This window comes from Cyprinodon tularosa, unplaced genomic scaffold, assembly GCF_016077235.1.
Source record: "Cyprinodon tularosa strain WSP-4 unplaced genomic scaffold, ASM1607723v1 ctg742, whole genome shotgun sequence".
NCBI lineage: Eukaryota > Metazoa > Chordata > Actinopteri > Cyprinodontiformes > Cyprinodontidae > Cyprinodon > Cyprinodon tularosa.
This window is the reverse complement of record NW_024039499.1, coordinates 17,549-40,068: the sequence shown is the minus strand read 5'-3', so window position 1 is coordinate 40,068 and position 22,520 is coordinate 17,549. Positions and strand designations below refer to the sequence as shown.

Below are 22,520 nucleotides of genomic sequence, written 5' to 3'. Positions count from 1 at the left end.
CTGTCGCGTCTCCTCCGTGTTCATTCACTGTTGTTTATCGAGCTCCAACGTGACTTTTGTCAAGTTTCCACCGGAGCCAGTCAACAGTAAAGATGCCTAAAATGGGGGAATTATTCATAACCGTTCCACTGCTTGCACACACAAGCTCTTAAATACAGTTAATCTACACACTCTCCACCATACACAATATCTCATGCAAAGTAAAGGCACTGAAATGTATGCGTGAAACATATTAAAAGTTTCCCCAAACTTAGCCGGGGTCTCATCAAGGCCATTCAACTGGTTGAATAATTCACCAGCAGGTTGTCTGTGTGGAAAGAGGTGAAGGCTGTCAGATACTCAAATAAGTTATTAATTTTCCATTTTCAAAGCCCGAGGTGCACTTCATCATCCGGTTACAAGTTTTCTGCGAAGCGAAAATGATTTCTATTTTGAACATTGTTCTTTGTTTTTGTGCAAATTGATTTTAACGCAGACCTGCCGCTCCTCCTGCAATTGTTTTCATTTTCATCTGTTTCTGAAATGTAATGTTTTCCAGTGAACATGGTCTACAGTTCATTTACACTGTGCTCAGTGTTACCCCATTTTCTGCTTCCTGATATCTGAATGTGCTTCAGCATTTCATCTTCTATTTCAGATGTCTTATATTGCATTGAATGTATAACTGTTTCAACACAATTTTTAATGTTTTTTCACAGGGATTTGAAACTGCATATTTTTTATCTTCTACAGATTTAATTTTAGAGAGTGAAATGTGCATTTGTTTTTAATAGAGCTCTCATCATATGAAAATGAACATAATTTGCATAAGTGCAATTCTTCCAAGTTGTGACCGTCCATCTTAACTGCAAGGAGACCATTAATTAATGACACAGTCAAGAGCTCCAGGCTTACTTTGAAGAAGCTGCAGAGATTCACAACTACCATTGTAGACTCTGCTGAAAGAACAGGAAGAAAAACAAAAAAAACAAACAAGAAATCAATATAAGGTCTTCCTTGCTCCCACCCACTCATACCTCTCCTTTATTCAGTGTTTTTCTCGCTGATTTTTTTTTTTTTTCTACCATTTAGACCCTCCTACAGTGGAGCCTGTTCACATGGAGGTCCGTCAGGGTTTGGGGAGGCCAGTAGTGATGACCTGCAGAGTGCTGCGAGCCCATCCCTCTCGAGTGTTGCGGTTTGAGTGGCTGCTTTCAAACCGGCTGCTCCATGCCGGGGCGTTTGACCCACACAAAGATGAGACGGAGTACACGATCCGCAGCCTGAATCGTGAAGGCTGGGGCGAGTACACATGCAACGTCATCAATGAGGCTGGAGCAGGCAAATGCACCTTTCAAGTTACAGGTAAGAAAATATCATTGTAGATTGAACTTTTACATATTTAATCAGTTGATTTCGCTGCTCTGTTTAGTCTTCACCCTCAAGCTTTTCTTCCTTTCAGATAGATAGTGAGAGCTCTACCTAGTATATACAAGTTCTAGCATTTGAACAGTTCTTTCTTAAAATACAAAATTTGATAGACTATCTGCTGAACAGTCATGTTATTTCCTAAAACATTAGTGTTTGTACAGTAGGCCCTCCATACTTTCTGATGTATCTGTAGTCTGACTGAGGTGATGCCCCCCAATTGTTTTCCGTTCAGTACAGGGTCCCTACAGAGTGTTGAAAAGTAAAAACTTTGCAAAATCTTTCTTTAAAGAAAGCAGGGTTTTAGATGTTTTTTTTTATAAAGACTGAATTGATTCCTCTGAGTAAAATATATATTTTTTCAAAATCTAATTTGCCTTAACTTAATGACTTTTAAGTTGGTTTAAACATCCATCTCTTCATCCTCCCATTTGAACATGAACCCATCAGTTACTTGATACTTTCTTCCAGTCCATCCACCCACATTCATGTCTGTCAACCTGTCCATCACCCAATCATGTTGCAGTCTGTGCAGTGAGGCCTCAGTTTGTCCAATGGTTCATCTGTCCGATCATCTGCGACGTTAATTCATCACCCCAGCCATTAAGCCATACCTCCATCCATCAGCCTTTTCATCTGACTAAGTGCACATCTGTCTGTCTGTCTGTCTCTACGTTTTCTTTTAAAGTCTGTGGAATTTCCAGGTTCCAAATTTGAAACTTGACCAAGCTACAATTACCTGCTATGAGTTCATAGTTACATTCTATATTTTCATGATAACATTTGTACAAATCTTGACTATTGACTATACTGAAATCTAATTCAATCAATTATTTTGAAATAGAAAACTGTGTAATTTAAGCTACTGTTGCTCTTCCAGGCGGTTGTATATGTGGAGGGATGGCATCATTTCCTCAGGATTTTTAAAGCATCAGTGTTACTTGGTGGTTAAAATGATGTAAAAGTCAAAAAAAATTGCTTTCCACCAGTTTTGCATTGTTTCAATCTTTTTAAATGTAGAATTCCCCTGATATCATTTTCTCATTTTGCCCGTTCTTTTCTCTTATACAGCTGTTGGTTCTTCTATACACAAAACCTCAATTCTATACACGAGACCTGATTTCAATCTGCCTTTCATATGTTGTAGACTGACCTTTATTTGGCAGTTTAGACTAGATCCAGTAAGCTCTGAACTTTCTTTGCAGTTGTCCTCACATTTTTCATTACTGATGGCAAAATGCCATTGTGTTTCATAAACTAACACAAACAGTTTTCTTTATCTGTCTCAACTTCAGTAGATGGCCAGTTTCCTGTTAAGATATATTAAAGATATAAAGATATAAAGATATATTAAAGATAATTTGTTGATAGTTTAGGGCTTTACCTTAACACTAATTGCGCAGGAACAGGATTTGGACAACCTTAAACTAATATTATAATGTCTAAGTTTAGTTGTTTGCCTTCTATCAGTATATGAGCTTTACCAATTAAGAATTTTAGGATAAGATTCTTTATCTTAGTTTTTATAGCATATTTAAGCATATTATTAGATCACATAAAGAAATCCACACAGTTATTTTTTTTTATTTCTTTTTTTAGAGACAGCAGTCTTTCAATCTTCATATGACCTGCCATTATTGGGAAATATCCAGTTGGAAGCTAACAAGTAGCACATTTAAATCTACCAATCTGTGATTATTAAGTCAAAGGAGCATAAACGGTTTTAGAAACCTCTCTTGAGGTACGTGTTAGTTGAAAATTGTCAGGTGTTAAGAAAAGGAGGGACTTATTATAAAGGAAGTACCGAGAGAGTTAGAGAACTAACTAGAGAACTACGTCACAATATTTTGTAATAAGGTTTATTTTGTGTTTTTAGATTCATTTTAAAGATTGCTTGTTATGAGTATAGGCAAACAAGACTAAGAACCAATTTTTCTTTTTTTTATTCTCATCATAATAAAAGCAGTAAAAAAAAGTATTTAGAACATGTTTTAACATCTTTTTATTATTTTACATTAAACTGAATGGCTAAAAAATTACATCACTTAGTTTTTTTAAAACCTGTATTTGAAAAGCAAGTTAAAATACACCTCAAAAATAAAAAGCTTGCCTTTTATCTGATGGCTTCTTCAGCACATTATTACTTTTTTCTGCAGCAATTAATGTCCAAAAAACAACAACAACAAAAAAATAATAATAATAATTGCATTTGATCATGCTTTTAACTAGACGAATATTCATTTATTCTCACTTTACCAAAAGCTTAAAACTAGCAAAGTTAATAATCCACAACATGCATTCAGTTTTTGCAGCTATTGATACCGTAGAGAGCAAGGATGTACAACCTTCTTTATTTTAAAGAATCACAGTTTTTGCCATCATAAGACATCCCTGATAATGAAAAATATAATATGTAATGTAATATTTACAAATCCAAATCATAATCTCTATTTTTACAAGAATAGACATGTAATGATATAACTAGTATTTCTTTAACTTATAGGGAATTATAGGCGGAGATGTTACCTGCTTTACACACATTTTAACTATAAATGAATCACTCCAGAGATACCCAAATTAATTTATTATATTATTTATGACAATGACCTATGTTAAATTTGTTTTCTGAGTGACTGTACAAACTTTGACCAAGGTTATTAAAGTGATTAAACCAAATAATGTTTGCCAGTTTGTTGCAGAGGTTTAATATTATTCTATTTTTAAAAATGTTGCAACAACGACCATGTTTCCAAGGGGCAGGAATTTGGGGTCAGAGGTTCAACTTGTCTTTTTTTTTCTCTCACTTTGAACCCATCTACTTGATAGAAGGGGGATTTTGCTGTTCTTTTTTATATCATAAACAAAATGTCCATCTTTGAGTTGGTTGTTATGACAGGACCAAATGTGTTTAGCCAGACGGAGTGACCGCAGGAACTTTGACCAAGGTTTCAATCTCCCAGATCTCCCATTAGAGACAAGAGCTTCAGGGCCACATAATGACTATTTGTCACTTTAATCCCTTGCCACCTTTATCCTTTTTTTTTTTCATCACTTGCTGGTCTCCCATCTTACATTTTCTGTGTTTCTTGTTGATTTTCTGGCCCTCATTGAGTTTTGTTTTTCCTGATTTTGTTGACTGGCTTAGCTGAAGCTTCTCCTGTAGCTGAAATTAAGAAATTGGACGCTTGCGTTTGAAGAATTAGTAATTCCCCATAAATCATGTAGATTAGGGGGGCAGAGATAGATAATTGCCTCCCTACAACAGTTTTTCTTAACTGGGCTTAAGCTGTGCCAGATTTTTCTAACCCCTTCCATCCACTTCCACTCTATTTTCTCCCCTTTCATCCTCCTTTCTCCCTACTACTGTATGTAATGCTTCATTCCTCCTGCCCAGTGCTCCAGATTCCTGCCATCTGGACTCAGTAGCTGCCAAACTTTAGGACGGCTCGTGTAGTAACCCTACTGTACCTAGTGCAGGAATACAGTGCAGAAAATATACCTTGGTTCCATACATCATCCGTGAATTCTGCCATACCTTGTTTCCCCTAACAGCAACTTTTACTCTTGAGGATTTTTCAGTTTTATTTGAAGCTTAATAGTAATTATATATAGCCCTGCATGGATGAATGAATAATATATGGTAAAGAGAGAGAGGCAGTTCCTTACTTAGCAGAAGTTCATCAAATATATGTTATTGCTGAAATATTAGTTTACTCACTCTGTGGAGACTTTCAAAATACATATTCCCTCAACACTGTATTCCTAACTTTTTGGCTGTGCTGTGTAATAAAATATCAATCAGGAGTTCTGGCCTGCAGCCATTCAGCTTGCAGATCCACTCATCATACCATGCGAAACATATTTGTTTCCATGCCGACAGACGCATTGGTACACACTAATATCAACGAGCAAGCCAGTCTTGCCTATATTAATACTGTCACCCAGAAAAAGTAGAACGTGCCAGGGGAGGGCGTTTGTGCATGTGCATGGATGCCCATGTTCTAAGCTATTGGGACATCTGTGAGCTGGCTGTAAAGGCCAAGTTGGCCATTAAATTGTGCCATGGGAGAGGCCCCTTAGAGGAATGTAATGTGTACCACTGAGCTTTGGCATGAGCTCTCTGTTGTTGGAACCCTAGTTTTTAGCAAATGCTGTCCTCTGAAGAGTTAGGAAAGGGAGTGAATTGCCTTTCAATCTTTGAATCATCCCTCTCTTTTTCTTCTGTTTCCATTTCAGGCTGATGCAGTTGAATATTAATGCATACATTCCCTGTCCAAAGGCAGCAAATGTTTTCTGATGTAGCTGCTCTAGAGAAAGACGCAAGTTGTAGAATACACTTGCTTTAAGATGAATTTACTCCAGCAATTTACAATTGTTGGAGTGGGGATTGATTAAGTGTCAAAAGGCCTATGGCCAGTAAAGTGGGATATTTTAAAATGTAAAGGGTAGGTGTACTAAACCTTACTGCTAAAACAATAGCTTGAGAATAATGCAACATTCAGAATAAAGTTTTAAACATTAAAACATATTAGTGTAATGTAGTACACTGTACTATTCTAACAGTGTCTTACCATTTAATTTTAATACACCCCTACTTTCCCACATAGGGTCAAGGATGAATATTGCTGGTAAAACTGAGTGTTAATGCTCCATTAACTAGACTAATTTGCATAGCACTGCATATGTAGACCTTAGCATTTTCGTGTTATGACTAATGGTGTCTTTAAGTTTTTTATTTTTATTTTGTTGTGGTTGTAAGGCTAAGGCACTAAGAGCACACACCTTTTGGGTTATGTTCATCTGAGCCCAAAGTTCCAACTCTAAGTGTAGTTACATGATGACTCTCACTTCTCAGGGTACAGATTACAATATTATTTTAAAAGCAACCATTAGGTGAATAATTAGATTAGAAGTGTTAACATTATCTTACTGGTCTGCAGGCAGTATGTGACAGTGAAGCAGGCTCTTGTCAGCCAAAGCAGGATCTCATTGGAACGGACAGTAGAAAAGAGTAGAAAAAGACTACATGGTTCTTAAAGCTTCTATAAGAATACATTCTAATTGGTTGGACACTGACATTCCAAAATATATGGTATTAGTAGTATCCTTGGATATCTAATTTTTTCTTATTTTACACTGATTATATGGGAAGGTTGTAATTCTACTCTCTGGTTTGGAATTTTACTATTTTTACTTATTTTACTCTGTCTTATTATAATATATTTTGCTCTATTGTACGTTCTATTGTACAATCAAATTTTGATCTCTTCTGTAAACAGTTGCTCTGAAAGAAAATAATTTCCCGCAAGATTTTAATGAAGTAATTCTGATTTTTATTAAAAATTGGAAAGGAGGGGAGATTTTGTTTAAAGCAGTTTTAAACAACCTTCAATTGTGGTAGATTTTAGCTCCCCCCAATGGACAAAGGTTGTATTGCTTTGCCTAAAGGAAGACAACATTTCCCATTAGAACCAGCCTGCAGTTTGATTGAATTATGTTTCTGTTTCCAGCGGCCATGTGAAAGATAAACAGCGATGTGGTAGTGAAACTAATTGTGGCAAAAACATGTCAGATGACGATGTTGAAAATAGGACACGTTTAACTTTGGTTTTGTACTGTGTTCCTGCACCGCCGGCTCGGTTTTAAATTATTGAGTCTTTCTTTAGAAAGATTATTTGTTTTGCTGCACTACTGGGAATTTGTAGTATTACTGCTTATGCAATTTAAAATTAAAGGTAATTTTAAATACACTTATTTTTTATAGGTTAATATAGTGTTAACATTTTCGAGTTCGAACACCAATATTTTAATAAAAGATATTTTGCATACATCAAGGTGAGTAATTGGGACAATATTCCAAACAAAAAGATGATTTGTTTAACAACCTTGCTAGGGGTTTATCTTTGATTTGAAATATTTCTATACTGGCATTCCCGTTCAAGCTATTTACCCGTTGAATAACCAAAGTATCCACTTAAGCACTAATTAGAGCCCTAAAACATTGCAAGCATCTACTGATGGCTTGATTCCCAGGTTAAATATTTTTTTTCTGCTCCTCTGCCATACACAGATTCTAGTCACGGTTTATCATCATAAACCCAGATTTGTCCAGTTACTCCCTCTGTTTATTTACTTATGTAAATAAGTAACGTGTTACACTAACTACATTTCTTTATGTAACTACATTTCTTATGTAACTAAAGTAGTACTGTAATTAATTACCTTGTAAAAGCCAGTTACTTGTTATTACTACGCTCTAAGCAGAGTTCATTCCTTCATTTCTTAACATGCAAACAACAGCTATTTATAACTTCAGCATAAGCACTCACTGACGGCTAAATATGTTATGATTTATACATTATATTTTGGAACAAAGACACAATAAATGTTGGTTAGAAACTGTAACTTAAAGAATCACTGCACATCATCTTAACACTGACATGCAGCTTCAATCATCACTCAGGTCTATTAGAATTTTACTTGCATGGTTTACGTTTTCTCACGTAAAAATACCGGGATCATACAGTCCTGCTAGGGTTTTTTTCTGTAATAGTGTAACTGCTGCTTAATTCTATTGCAAAGCATACTGTGTATCATATTTTTGTTAAATTGCTTCAAAGACAATATTTTTTTAGTTCCATACCTATTCTATAGCCAATTGAAAGTTGCAAATCTGCAAAAAAAATAATTGCCACATCATCTTATTTTTCTTTTATTATAAACATGAAACAGGATCACACCTACATAATCATATTGCAACTCACTGGAAATTCCACACATCAAATTTTTAATTTATTAATTAATAACAAACATCTTATTTTCCATAGTTTCCATGCCGCAGCCACTAAATTCGTTAAAAAAACTGCAACCTTAAATATATAAGCCACACCGGGCTATAAGCCGCTGATATCTCCCACTGTCTCCTACCAAATCTGTACGGGAGCTTTACATATAGCCCTTGGAGTGGGGACAAAGAAGAGGAATTCTGGCTCCTGTTAATTTGTTGGCTCGCAGCAGTGAGAGCTTCTACTGAAAGATGGCGCTGCTTCAGCTCTTTATTTCAGCTTTGCAGGAGTTGAGCCCAGTCTCTTCATTGGTTCAGCAGCTTTAATGAGGTAAATAAATTTCAAAATGGGTGAATCTATGTTCCAAATTTTTTCTCCTCCATTCCTGCTGCTAACCTGTTCTTGTGCTAAATGAAAATTAACCACTTATTCTTTCATTTCAAACTTTGGCTCTGGCGGTTAAGAAAATCCATAGAAAAGCTGCACCTTCTTATAAGCCGCTTGGTTCAAAACCTGGGAAAAAAGTAGTGCTTTATAGTCCGGAAAATACATTAGTTACGTTTAAAATTCCAAAAACATGATAGCTTTCCAAATTCTTTTACACTTTATATCATAAAAAGTAACTGCATAGTTGCTTTGTCTAGTAACTAGTTACTTTCACTGAGCAGTAACTGAGTACTATCTCTGTAATTTGCTACTGCTCCCAGGTTAGTTGACAGACAGGAAGCTTCAGCTGCACTATGGTTTTCTTTTCTCTAACCTCATAGTTTTTCAACTCAGACAAAAGACAAGTCATGTGTTTACTGAGTGGGATCATTTGAAGCTATGAACTAGGGTGGCATGACTTGGAGGTAGAGCAGATACCTGATATATAAAGGATATCAGTACAACTGTTTGGTGTTCAATTCCCACTTTCTGGACCTTTGCTGCATGGTTTTTCTTTCTTCTCTTTCTACCCATTTCCTGTCTTCTTACTCGTGATAACCACTAGAGCTACAAAAAAAAGCTCAAAGTCTGATGTTTGAAATCAGATTGGCACAACTGTAACCACATAGACCCTTAGTTTATGCATGTTGTAAGAATTGCCAATAAAAGGCTATTTATTATTATTTACTATTTATTTATTAAAAATGTAATGGCAGGTTTGAAAATAATTCATCCCTCAATCCATTTTCCGTCATGCTTATCCCAACGGGCTAGTGAGGGGTGCTGGTGCCCATCTCCAGCTGTCCACTGGCGAGAGACGGGGTACACCCTGGACAGGTCGCCAGTCCATGGCAGGACTGAAAATAATTATTTTAGCATTACATTTATTCATTCTGTTAAGATTTTTTTTATTTAATTTTATATAACCCTATTTTGATCTTAAACAATAATTTTTTTAGATGGTTTCTGTAAGAACTAACATATTGTCAAGCTTTAAATACTCTAAGCAGAAAGAATCAATAATTGTTATTGTCATCAGAAAATCATAAAGTTGTGCAGCATAATAGTTAGGCAAAAAATAAAAGTATGGTTCCATAAATATGTAATGTGTCCATAAAGTCCAGCTTGTGCCAGAACATTCTATGAAAATTTCTGATGGTTTTTTTTAATTGTCAGCAGGGATTTTATATTTATATGTGATTGTCTTTGTGTGTATGAAGAGGGGTGGGTGGTTTTGTGTATAAAAGAGTGTGGGTGTGTAGAGGAGAGTGTGTGTTTGAAAAGGGGATGATGTGTGGTTGAAGGGTGCATGTGTGGGACATCTCCCAGAGGATACGATGAATGTGTTTTTTTCTGGATTTAATGATGCTGAACCGTTTTTTCTCCTGATGGAAGTGGGACAAACAGTACATTACCTAAATGGGTGGGATCTGTAGCAATCTGTCTGTCCCTCTTCTGGAGTTGTGCAGCATGCATCAGTTCCAGCCTGAGCAGAAGGCACATAACAGAAGATCAGGACTGTTAGAAATCAATAGTATTTCAATACATTTTGTTTCTAATGTTCTAAAAAAAAAAAATGTTAGCTTTGGATGTTACCAGAAATGCTGCTGCGTTGTTAAGATACAGTACCACACCAACTGTTTTTTGTTTGTTGTTTTGTTTTTTATCTAATGAGAAACAGTAATGTGAATATTATTTATTAAGCAATTTGTAACAATTAGGTTCCCAAAGTTAACTACAATAATGATGATGAATCTAGTTTATTAGATAGAAATCCATCAGTTTGTCTATATCTGTTATAAATACACTCCTCAAAAAGGGAACACTCAACACATCCTAGATCTGAATGAATGTAATGATCTCATTTGATACTTTTTTCGGTACAAATTTGAATGGCTGACAACAAAATCACACAAAAATCATCTTTGGAAATCAGATTGATTAACCAATGGAGGCTTGGATTTGGAGTCACAAACAAAATTAAAGAAGTGGAAAAACACTACAGGCCGATCCAACTTCGGTCAGAATGAGGCTTAATGTGGCCTCCACATGCCTGTATGACCTCCCTACAACACATGGGCATGCTCTTGATGATGTGGCAGATGGTATCCTGATATCCTCCCAGACCTGGACTAAAACATCCTCCTTCTATGGCAAATGCCAAACATCCTGCATAGGCTTGTCCCGATCCGATCCACATATCGGATCGGGACGCCGATATTGGCAAAAAAATGCGTATCGGCAAAGCATGTAAAATGCCGATCCAGTTTTTTTTTTTTTTATCCGGTCCGTATTTTCCAGTTTCGCCGATTGAAACGATCCATTCCACTATTTTGTGCCAGTGTTTCCCTGTTTTGCATTTTTATTAAAACTTACAGTAATATAGCACCTTTAACTGTTTACGGTTTCACTGTTCACTGTGCAATTTCAGATTGCTATTCATAATTTTGTCCAGTTTGTGTTTATCTCTTAATAAACAGGTAAGTTTGTTGTTACCAAGCATTGTGTTTTATTTAATCTCACCTAATTTAGTTGGATAGATGTTATCAAGAGTACTAAAACCCTTTTCAACATGAGTCTTACAACTAAGGCTAAATACTTTAACTTAAACTTAAATACATGCTCGGATAGGCTGGTATCGGCCAGTATCGGTATCGGATCGGAAGCCCAAAAACAATATCGGTATCGGATCGGAAGTGCAAAAACCTGGATCGGGACATCTCTAATTCCTGCATGTCTGTGGACATCGGGCCCTCATACCATCCTCATGGAGTCGGTTTCCAATGGTTTTTGCAGATACATGCACATTTGTGCATGCTGGAGATCCTTTTGGAGGGCTCAGGCAGGGTTCCTCCTGTTCCTCCTTGCACAAAGGCAGATGTAGTCTGCTGCTTGGGTGTTTCCCTCCTACACCCTCTTTTATGTCTCCTGATTTACTGGCCTGTCTCCTGGTAGGGCATCCAGCCTCTGAACACTAAGCTGACAAACAAAGCAAACCTTCTTGCCAGAGCTCACATTGATGTGCCATCCTGGATGAGCTGCACTATCTGAGCCAAGAGTGTGAGGCATCACCAACATTCAAAAGTGACCAAAACATCAGCCAGAGAGCATAGGTGCATTGGTCTGTGGTCCCCACATGCAGAACCACTCTTTTATTGAGTGTGTCTTGCTAATTGCCAATCATTTCCAGCTGTTGTCTATTCTATTTGCACAACAGCATGTAAAGTTGATTGTCATTCAGTGTGACTGAAGTTATATTGTGTTGTTTACATTTTCCCTTTATTCTTTTGAACTGTGTACTTTTCTATGTATTTTCAATTAGTAGAAAACACATAAAAAAGACATAACTTTTATGTTCTGATGTTTTGTTTGCATAGCTCTTTCTTGTTGGCTTTACAAAGACATTCTAAGCCTTTTCTGATCATTTCCTATATTTTATATTAAATTTTTCTTTCTTTTAAGGAAGTGCTTGACCTGCATAGATTTTACCTTTTACCTTACCTATTTTTTTAGTTTATCAGTCTCTTATAAACATTTGGTGGCTTTATGTAATTCTTGTTTTCTGTGGAAATAAACTGTGGCCAATTCTCACAGGTATTACTTGACCCCTGCAGCATGCAACTTGAATAGTATCTCTAAGACACATGGGTCATGTATATAAAAACACATAAGAGTGTCTTTTAAAATAAAAACTCCTTTCTATCTCTTCTTTCTTTCATCTTTTTTATTTTTTCCTTTTCTTCTTCTGTTTTTCTGCTCTATTTACATTGCAATGTCCATATAAACTGTAAAACTCCCTGCATAATTATAATAAAGCAATTTATATGCATAAAACAAGTGGAGCAATATGGCAATTGCCATACTGCTACACTTGTGAAAGTAAAATCTGTTGGGCTCTTTTTGGCATCAAGACAATTATTCTTATTGCCACAATGCCAGACAGGACACTGTAAAAAAAAATAAAAAAAAAATCGGTAGCTAACAATAATGTTTTATACTTGACAGACATTCAGCTTTTTGTGTTTTCCTATTTCAATTTGCCTCATATGTTTGTTACACTGTAATAGCAAAATGATCTCAATGTTTCAAACTTTAGATGGACCAGTTTCCCTATTAGAAAGAGAAGAAGACAAATAAGAAATAACTAGACAATTCAAAGTAATTACTTACTTATTTATTATATGTTAGTGTTTATATTTCAAAACAACAGGGTGCAGAGGAATCAATATAGTTTTTCTCATAAACTGACACAATTGCAAGATCGCATTGCCATTGTAGAATTGCAAAATAGTGAAAACAAAGCTCTGACAAACTCCAAATAGTTCTACTGATGACATGTATTTCCTTATTAGCAATCATTAAGGCAAAGACAAGCCAGTAAAGTTATTTCAAGGCAGCAACAAACAAATCAACATTAAAGTCAACACTATCAATTCGACTCCATTCAGTTTATTTAGATTGCACCAATTCACAAGTCACCTCAAGGCACTTTAAAGAGACAATACAGTCAAATTGGTTAAGAAAACCATTTGATTGCATCTAGTCATTGACTTGATTGACATCCTCCTCATAGATGAGCCTGCTATCCAAAAACAAAGGAAGAATAACAATGGATGGAGTCATGTTTGCTTTGAGTAAAGTTATATTTGACTCCTTTAACAGTTACAAAACCATGTGAGTGAATATTGTACATAAACAAGAGGAGGGTGCTTTCATCATGTGTAAAATCAGACAGTGTATGAATATTTAAAACCCATGCCAGCACGTTGCCTTCAATATGGTTTATTACCACATATTCGCTATTAATTAAGCAACGCAAGCTTTTCTAAGCTAAGCAAAAACTGTTATTATGACTAAAAAGGAGCTGCAAAGGACCAACTGCTAATAACATCAGAAATAGAATTAACTGTGTTCCATTTTCAAAATATTTGTTTTGTCTCTAAACTGCATGTTTTCAACTGAGAACATTTAACATTTTATTATATTTTTCTTTTGTTTCCACAAAATTCCCATGTACATCTTCCTTAAACAAAATTCTTTTAACATAATTTGCTCCTCTTTTAATTTCTGGACTAATAGAGATCACTGGTTGGTCAGTTGCTGGTGAGCCTTTAACACTGATTTTTCTCTTAGTTCCATTTATTTGTTCACATTTGTTTATAACTGTTTTTATTTTGTCCTGCTGTGCATCAAAAGAAGGAAATTGGCATGCACAACTCCAATTTGCGCAAAAATGAGGAAATTAGATGAGTGTGCGTTCCAGAAAAGATGCAAGAAATCTGGATGACCAGCACTGGCGGTTTCTCACAAATGTAATAGGGGCAAGAAAACAGGTTTCCACTACAGGCCGTCATCAGCTGCTTTGCATCCAAAAGTAAGGGCTACTACTTCTGCAGTGCATAGTTTTGAATTTTGTACCTCCAAAGCTACTGCAGTACAATGTTTTCCTGAAAATGAAAACAGGCAAGTAAACCCTTAAAAAGGAAAAATCAGTCTGAAAATAAGGTCAACGTCTTGCCTGAAGGTCTGTACTGAGCTGTTATGAATCACAGCATTGGTTATGGTGTTATAAACAGGATTAAAAAAAAAATCAATTAAGCCCTCTGTGCTTCATGTTTGATGTCTCCCACCCAGAGTTACCCATTTCAAGTAGCCTAAGTGGGTTAGGTAGTGTGCTTTACCACACATAATGTGTGATTAGAAGTCTATCCATTTTGCTCTAATGTATTTTATATTCAAGAGAATTTTTAAAGAAATAGTCCTGACTATGCTCCAAGAAATGTATTTTTGATATTTTTCCTCTAAATGGCAGGAAGTAAAAGAGAAAACGTTTAGTATATAACTTGGGTTATTCTAAGTGTCATAAACAATATATATATGTTTGTGCAAAATAAGAAAGATTCACATGTTCCTGAAGCCTCTGTAGGATTCTTTCAGTCTGTTTAATTAACCTTCAGAAAATTACAGCTTCTTTTCTATTCCAGGACTATCTGCCGCTATCTTCTGGGCAGGCTTATGCAACACTTGCTGTACAGTGTGCTGTAAACACAGCTGGCTTAATGCAGCAAAACAGAGCTTAGTGAGGTGCAGAGAGTAATTATCGCTACATTCATTTTTTTATTTTCATTGGGTGTGTTAATTTTTGTTTGCACGTGTCACTGTGCTCTTCTGACACCATCATCACTTGTATCAGTTAGTTTCAACCAGTAGAAGAACAATGAAGACCTTTTAAGATGATTTTCTTACCGCAAACTAAGTATTTTTATATAAATCTTTGTATAATGAGAAGTGCACTTTCCTTGCCAGTGCTTGTTTGTTTTCCTCTCTGAGTGATTTTATCAAAATGATGAATGAATGTTATTTTCTTCTGCATCGCTGTTGCTTCCCTGCTTTTTTATTCAAAATACCTCTATACATGTAAAGGCCAAATGATCTGCAACATGCTTCCCGAAGCATCATTAAGCTGATTTATTGTCTGAAATGCACAACAAAACCTGCTGTTTGTGGAGATTTGAATGGTTGAGTTATTATGAAAATTGACTAAACTATTAAGAGGCTGCAGAAAACATAGAGAATCTTGTTTTCTACTGTATTGACAGAAACAATTCAGTGCTATTGACTTGTTACAGTAACTAGGTTATGTCCATCTTTGTTTACCATTGTTATGAAGTTTGTGTTATTTTGTAACACATTTGCAGACCTATAGTTAGTAAACATTTTCAGATGTTTTTTATTGTTTTAAAACCTGTGCTGAATGTTTCATAATAAAAAGATGTCATGCATGCATTGCTCTACTAAGGTGTAACTACATGATTTAGAGTGGATAAAAAAGTCTACACAGTAATCAAGTATGTAAACAAAAAATAGGGTTGTGTTTATATAGAACATTCCAAAAGAACAAAGCTAAATGAAAACATTGAGCATGAACTAACTTTCTCTAATATGCAAATACATTTGCTGACATGACTTTAAAATGTGTTTTAGCCAAAGCTCTAAATTGCCAGAGAGATCTCAAGGTCAAAAAAGTCAATAAGCAGAAAAACAGTGGAAAATAATTTCTATGGCATTAGTTGTAACATTGAACACAGTAAAGACAGCCATCAAGAGGTGCACATACGGAGCACTAGGAAGAAAACTAGCAATTCAATACCCTCCAAAATTGATTTAAAAAAATGGTTAGGGAAGCTGCCATGGAGACTACATTAATATTTAAGAATAGGAATTTCTAGCAAATATTGGATGCCTTTTACATGTGATTACAATTTCCTATTTGCTTGCTATGCCTGCACCATTATGTCATGGACGGATAAGGCCAAGGTTGAACCGTTCTATACAGCTTTATGTTCAACATAAAAAAAAAAACAGTGCAACTCAACAAAGAGAATATTATAACTATATAAAGCCATGGTCATGGTAATGTGGATCTGTCTATAAAGAAGGTAATGGGAATTATGAAGTGTTTCACATGCAAGGCACCATTACCATAAAACCTTCAGCTAAAGATACATATAGAGGAACTTCAATTTCAGCATGACAATCATCCAAGGCTTGCATCTAAATTCAGGAAAACATTTAATTGAATAATCTATGGATTGATGTGAAGAGGGTTGTAAAGAAGAGATAACCTTAAAATCAGAATTTAAACTCCAGATTTGGAGTTTTTATTTCTTGTTATTCTGATGCCAAGTGTCACACAACGTAAATTCCCCTTTTCCAAACTCCAGATTTTGAGTTTTTATTTATTGTTATTCTGATGCCAAGTGTCACGCATCCTAAGGTCCCTCCTCCTGCGCTGTGAGTGGTCCAGCCAGATCTAGCCAGAGTCATGGGCAACCAGTAATTCAGCCTAGTTGCAACTAGACTGTATCTCAGTCTTGTTGCCCATTCCCCAAATTCCCCCAAAAAATTTCTATGTACAATTTAGTGCCCTTTATTATGAAACTTTAAAGATCAGACCCTCTGTATGATAAATTAAATACACTGTTACGTTTTTTTAAAAAGCCCCTGATTACCAACTGCTCCAAAAAGCCAAATTACAAGGTTTTTTTTTTTGTTTGTTTTTTTTTTCAAATATATTCTGCACATATAATGGGTACCGCTGCCGCCTTGGAGCAAGAAAGTTCTGGGTTCGATTCTCGGCCCAGTGTTTTTCTGCATGGAGTTTGCATGTTCTCCCTATTAATGCTTGGGTTCTCTCTGGGTACCCCGGCTTCCTCCCACAGTACAAAAACATGACTGTTAGGTTAATTGAGTTCTCTAAGTTCTCCTTAGGTGTGAGTGTGTGTGAATGGTTGTTTGTCCTGTTTGTCTCTGTGTTTCCCTGCGATGGACTGGCGACCTGTCCAGGGTGTTCCTGGTAGACAGCTAGAGATAGGCAACAGCACCCCTCGCGACCCCGCTTGGCGGGAAATGGATGGATGGATGGATATATTCTGCACATTGTTTCTGCAAAAATCAAGTACAAATTTCCATTAAAACCACCCATAATAAGAGTAGGGTTCTGGGACAGCTTGTTATAGGTTTGTTTTAGGTTTCTATGTATTCTTCTCCCTTACTAGGACTTGTGACTGTTTCTACAGTGTTTGACAACACAGACAGAAGAGCAGAATCAGTTTCTGTAGATATAGTTCACTCACTATCGGAGAAGGACAAAGATGAGAAGGAAGAAGAATGTCTGCTGTTATCAGATAGCAGAGTACAAGTTTAGCGAGCAGCTCCATATATGTTAGACCTTCTAATAGAGCCGACAGTATCACACAGCAGTGAAAAAAAATTACAGGTGAAGCAGAAAAGTGTAGAGGAAAAGCGGAATGTCAAAACCCTACTTGATTTGTAATTTATCACAACCTTATGTTTTCTAACAGTTTTTCTAGGTTTACGTTATTAAACTCATAGGATTTTATTTTTTAGATATTCTTTCGTTTAGAGCAAAACTGCTGTGATGAATATAGGCAACCAGTTGCTGAAAACGATGATGGGACTACTTTGAAAAGCAGTTCAGATTTTCTGTACATTTTGACAGACATCAGGTTTTGGATAGAGTGAACGTTTGGAGATAGTTTGTAGAGTTCTGGTAACTGTGGAAATGATAGAAGACATGATCACTTATGAAGCCAGCGAGGAAGAGGAGGGAAAATGTTTGCTTTATTTCAGAGTTCTCACCAGATATTTATCTGGTTTGATTAATATAAAAGCTAATTAAACTATTTTTATGAATACATCCTTATTTGTGTATAAAATGGGTGAACCCTGTCTGTGTGGACCTATAGTTAGTTCTATGAACCCCTCCACCCTGTGCACTTAATGCTCTGTCTAAAGCAGACGTGCCCAACGTCGGTCCTCAAGGGCCACTGTCTTACAGGTTTTAGAGGTTTCCCTGCTTTAGCAAAGCTGATTCTGATGATTGCAGTTCAGCAAAAGTCTGTTAATCAGCTATCAATGAAGATCAGCTGTGCAAAAGTAAGAAAACATCTAAAACCTGTAGGACTGCGGCTCTCAAGGACCAACTTTTGGTATGCCTGGTCTAAAGAGCACTCGTTGGCAGCTGAAAACATGAGCTCCCACCAGCAGACAGAGAGCACAACCTTGGAAGACAGGGAGGCAGTGTGTATGGGAAGGTTAGGAAGGATTTAAAAATGCTAACCCGCTGATGGTCATCCAGTTATGACTCTGAAATGGAAGCATTGTTATTGTGACAGTAGCCTTGTAGCCATGACCCCCCTCCCCTCCTTGCTTCTGGTGGATCAGAGTACTGTCACACTGGGTCAGTATGGCGGTTTGCACAATGGGAGAAGATATGAAATTAAATTTAATAAAAAAAGTAAAAAAAAAAAAAAAGAAATAGAATTGAGATTAATTAAATAGGAAAAAGGGAAAGGAGGAAGAGATGGGTGCTGTAGAGATGGAAAAAACAAAAAAATATTTTTCTTCATCCCCAATTAAAAAAAATCTCTGTAAGAACCCTGCGGTACAGTAGGATAAATCTAACATTTAATACTCTTTATTTGAGTATCAAGAACCTACGTTTCACTCTTTGTTATTGCATTGTTTACAAAGGCTTGATATGCAGTGTACTGTTAAAAGGAATCTATTAAAACCCCAAACTGTTGAAAGTTTTTTTATTTCTGCATGTTGTCAGATGATGTCCATAGCAATTAAAACATTTGGATTTGCCAAGAGCTCGAAATTGCCAGCCATCATGTCTGCATGGTTCTTACCAAGGTAGACGGACCCCTGGTCTATGTTGGACAAAACTAGGAGCCATTTGACAAGAATGTCATGATTTAGACAGAAGGACAAAGTATAACACATTTTCATGGAGGAAATTCAAAGTGAAATATCTGAATCCCAAGGTAAATCAATAACCTTTATCACCGTATAGGTTTTTTCCAGAAACACCAATCACATTTTGTGAAAGGTTATTGTGTAAGAAATAGGGGGTTAAACAGGTTACATTTATTTACTTGTGAATACTAAAAAATCTACACAATAAGACAATTTAGCAGAATTTTCAACTATTAAAAGTACATCTAGGTAAGAATGTTTAGATATGTACTGAAGCTGTTGGGATTTGTTTTGAATTTTCAGTCCATTGACAATAATGATTACAACGCTTAATATCTCAATATAGGTCCAACGCTATTGAGGGACCTTAACTCACTCCTACATCCATTTTTTTTTTTTTTTACACTGTATAAACCATGTGTATGGTGTGCTATTTAGATATTACTGTGCTCTTTCATGTGAAATTTTCTTATTTATTCAATATTTGTCTCAAAAAACCTTAGGTTTCACCAAAGCTTTCGTGGTCTGTTGTGGTTTTACCATCAATACGCCTAAAATGATGAGATTTAACCAGACTCAGATTTTTTCCGAGACTGAATGCCCTTCCAGCCTATAAAGAAGCTAAATAAATCTGAAGTAGGAAATAGCGCTCAGTGAGCAGTTTCTAGGGAACTTTAGAGAGGCATTATTTTTGGCTTTGGGTTCTTTTCTTTTCAGTGCGTTATAAATGGCACTAAAAGTAAACAGCCCAAAGCCCTAAAAAAAGAGAGAGTTTGCTTTACACAGAAAGCAATGTTCCCCAACTGCTTAAAGGTTTAGAAATGTGAAATTAAAGACAAGAAGGGTTATAAATACCATACCATACCATACCAACTTTATTTATGAAGCACTTTATACACCGAACAGGACCAAAGTGCTGTACACAATCATAAAATACAATAAAATTATAAAATAGAGAAAAAAACGAGTGTAAAATACATATTAGTATACAAAAAGAATAAAACAAAGTAAAACGTCTCAAATTGTGTCAAAAGCCAAGGAAAAAAGAAGAGTCTTAAGAAGGGACTTAAAAGCAGTAAGAGAAGAGGCCTGTCTTATGCTCAGAGGCAGATCGTTCCACAGCTTAGGAGCTGCCACAGAAAAAGCACGGTCTCCTCTTAGCTTGCATTTCGTCTTTGGGACCCTCAGAAGCAACTGATCAGCTGACCTGAGGGAACGGGAGGGTGTATAAGAATGTAACAGCTCAGACAGATAAGAAGGAGCAAGGCCATTAAGAATTTTAAAAACAAATAAAAGAATTTTAAAATTAATCCTAAAATGTACTGGCAGCCAGTGTAAGGAAGCTAAAACAGGGGAAATGTGGTCGAATTTTTGTGTACCTGTTAAAAGACGTGCAGCAGCATTTTGAACCCTCTGAAGATGAGAAATATACAAGTCGCTGACCCCTGTATAAAGTGAGTTACAGTAATCCAGCCGTGTCGTCACAAATGCATGGATCACTGTTTCGAAATGCTGTCTGGAAAGAATGGGTTTTACTTTTGCTAGCTGCCTTAAGTGGAAAAAGCTGGACTTTATAACGGCTCTGATGTGCGCTTCCATTTTAAGACCAGCATCCATCTTAACCCCTAAATTTGTAATAACCGGCTTAACGTACTGATCCAAGGAGCCAAGACTGGTCACGGAATCAGCAGTGGATCTGCCAAAGATCATTACGTCCGTCTTGTCCTCATTGAGTTTTAAAAAATTTAGGGCCACCCAGGCCTTCACATCTTCAAGACATAAAAACAGAGACCGAAGAGAGGTGGAGTATATATTCTTTAGCGGTAAATATATCTGTGTGTCATCTGCATAGCAGTGAAAGGCAATCCCATGTTTTCTAAAAATAGAGCCGAGCGGAAGAAGGTAAAGTGAGAAAAGGAGCGGGCCTAGAACTGAGCCCTGTGGGACACCACACGACAGTGGAGCAGAGGGGGACCTATGGCCATCAAGACAGACACAAAAAAGTACGTTCAGCCAAATATGATCTAAACCAATCTAGAGCTATGTGACCGACGCCCACCCACTGTTCCAGACGGGAAAGTAAAATGACATGATCAACTGTGTCAAAAGCAGATGATAAATCCAACAGCACCAAAACAACAACGTCACCTGAATCAGTTGCTAAAAGTATATCATTAAAAACTTTTAAAAGGGCTGACTCTGTGCTATGAAATGGTTTAAAACCAGACTGAAAAACCTCTAATACATTATGTCCATTAAGATAGGCCATTAACTGATTACAGACTACCTTCTCAAGAATTTTTGAAATAAAAGGCAATTTAGAGATAGGTCGATAATTTGCCAGAACAGTAGGATCCAAAGCTGGTTTCTTAAGTAGAGGCTGCAGAACTGCATGCTTCAGAGCGTTAGGAACAATGCCTGAGGACAAGCTACTATTTACAAGAGCAAGGACAGAAGGACCTATAGCAGAGAAAGCTTCTTTAAATAATTGGGGCGAAATAACATCATCTGGAGAACCAGTTGGCCTTAAGTGATTAACCACCTCCTGCAATAATTGCAAGTTCACACATTCAAAGCTGTGGAAAACACCAGAACAAGGCACCACAACTGAAGGATCATAAGAAGAGGGGATAATCTGGGCCCTAATAGAAGCAACTTTCTCATCAAAAAAGTGTAAGAAGTTTTCACATGCAGCAGGTGAGGTCTCCATAAAGCCACTATGTGAATCGTTTAGAACAGAGTTAATAATTTTAAATAGGATAGCAGGATTCTGACTATTTGATACAATCAAACCCGACAGGTATTTTCTTTGGCTGCCTTTTGCAATCCTTTGATAACGGCGCCAACATTCCTTTAATGTTTGGAGAGACACCTGTAATTTGTCCTTTCTCCATTTGCGTTCTGCTCTGCGGCAGTCTCTCCTGGCAGCCCGAGTGACCTCATTTAACCAGGGTTCATGCTTGGATTTTGGAAATCTAATTTTTAGAGGTGCCACCAAATCCAAATAATAAATAAACATAATATTTAAATGTTTGTTATGTTGTCCTTGCCTGTAGGTAAAGCTTACCCTCCAGAGTTTTACTACGATACCTACAGCCCTCTGTGGCAGAATAGACCCCGAGTCTATGGCTTTAAGCTGCAGTGGACCCAGATGAATCCTGGTGCTGTGGACCGCATTGTTGCATATAGACTTGGCATCAGACAGGTAAGAAAACAAAGTTAAAAAATACATTTTCACTGTCTTACGAAATCTTTCTTGCCACTTGAAAGTTTTCTCATTTTACCATGTTAAAACCATGAATAAAGGTTTTCGTGTGGATTTTATGCTATAGACCAACACAGAGAAGCCCATAATTTGGAAGAAATACTCTATATACATTTACCTCTTGGTATAAAGTGATTCCCAACCACAGCTTCATGTCTTTTTTTATTATCCATATTTCTCTCTTTCCATTTTTTCCTCTGACTTAAAGTAAAAAATTATTCCTCTACCTTAGTCGTGGATCTGTGCAACTTTTCAAGAGTTCTCTTCTCTGACTGATGCTCTCCTTGTTTATCCTGTCAGTTTAAGTGAATGCTCATTTCTCATAGATTTGCTGTTGTTGCTTACCTGCAGTA

At 36.5% G+C, this 22,520-nt stretch overlaps 1 protein-coding gene across 1 annotated transcript in view; it reads left to right on the top strand.

The window, feature by feature from the left end:
• Positions 1-22,107, top strand: part of LOC119773100 (MAM domain-containing glycosylphosphatidylinositol anchor protein 2-like) — a gene marked incomplete at its 3' end in the record, with an annotated part of 241,120 nt that extends 219,013 nt beyond the window's left edge. The window contains exons 10-11 of the mRNA XM_038269918.1: positions 1,072-1,344; positions 21,959-22,107. Coding sequence (XP_038125846.1) covers positions 1,072-1,344; positions 21,959-22,107 — 422 coding nt within the window. The remainder of the gene's footprint in view (positions 1-1,071; positions 1,345-21,958) is intronic.
• Between the last annotated feature and the right edge of the window lie 413 nt (positions 22,108-22,520).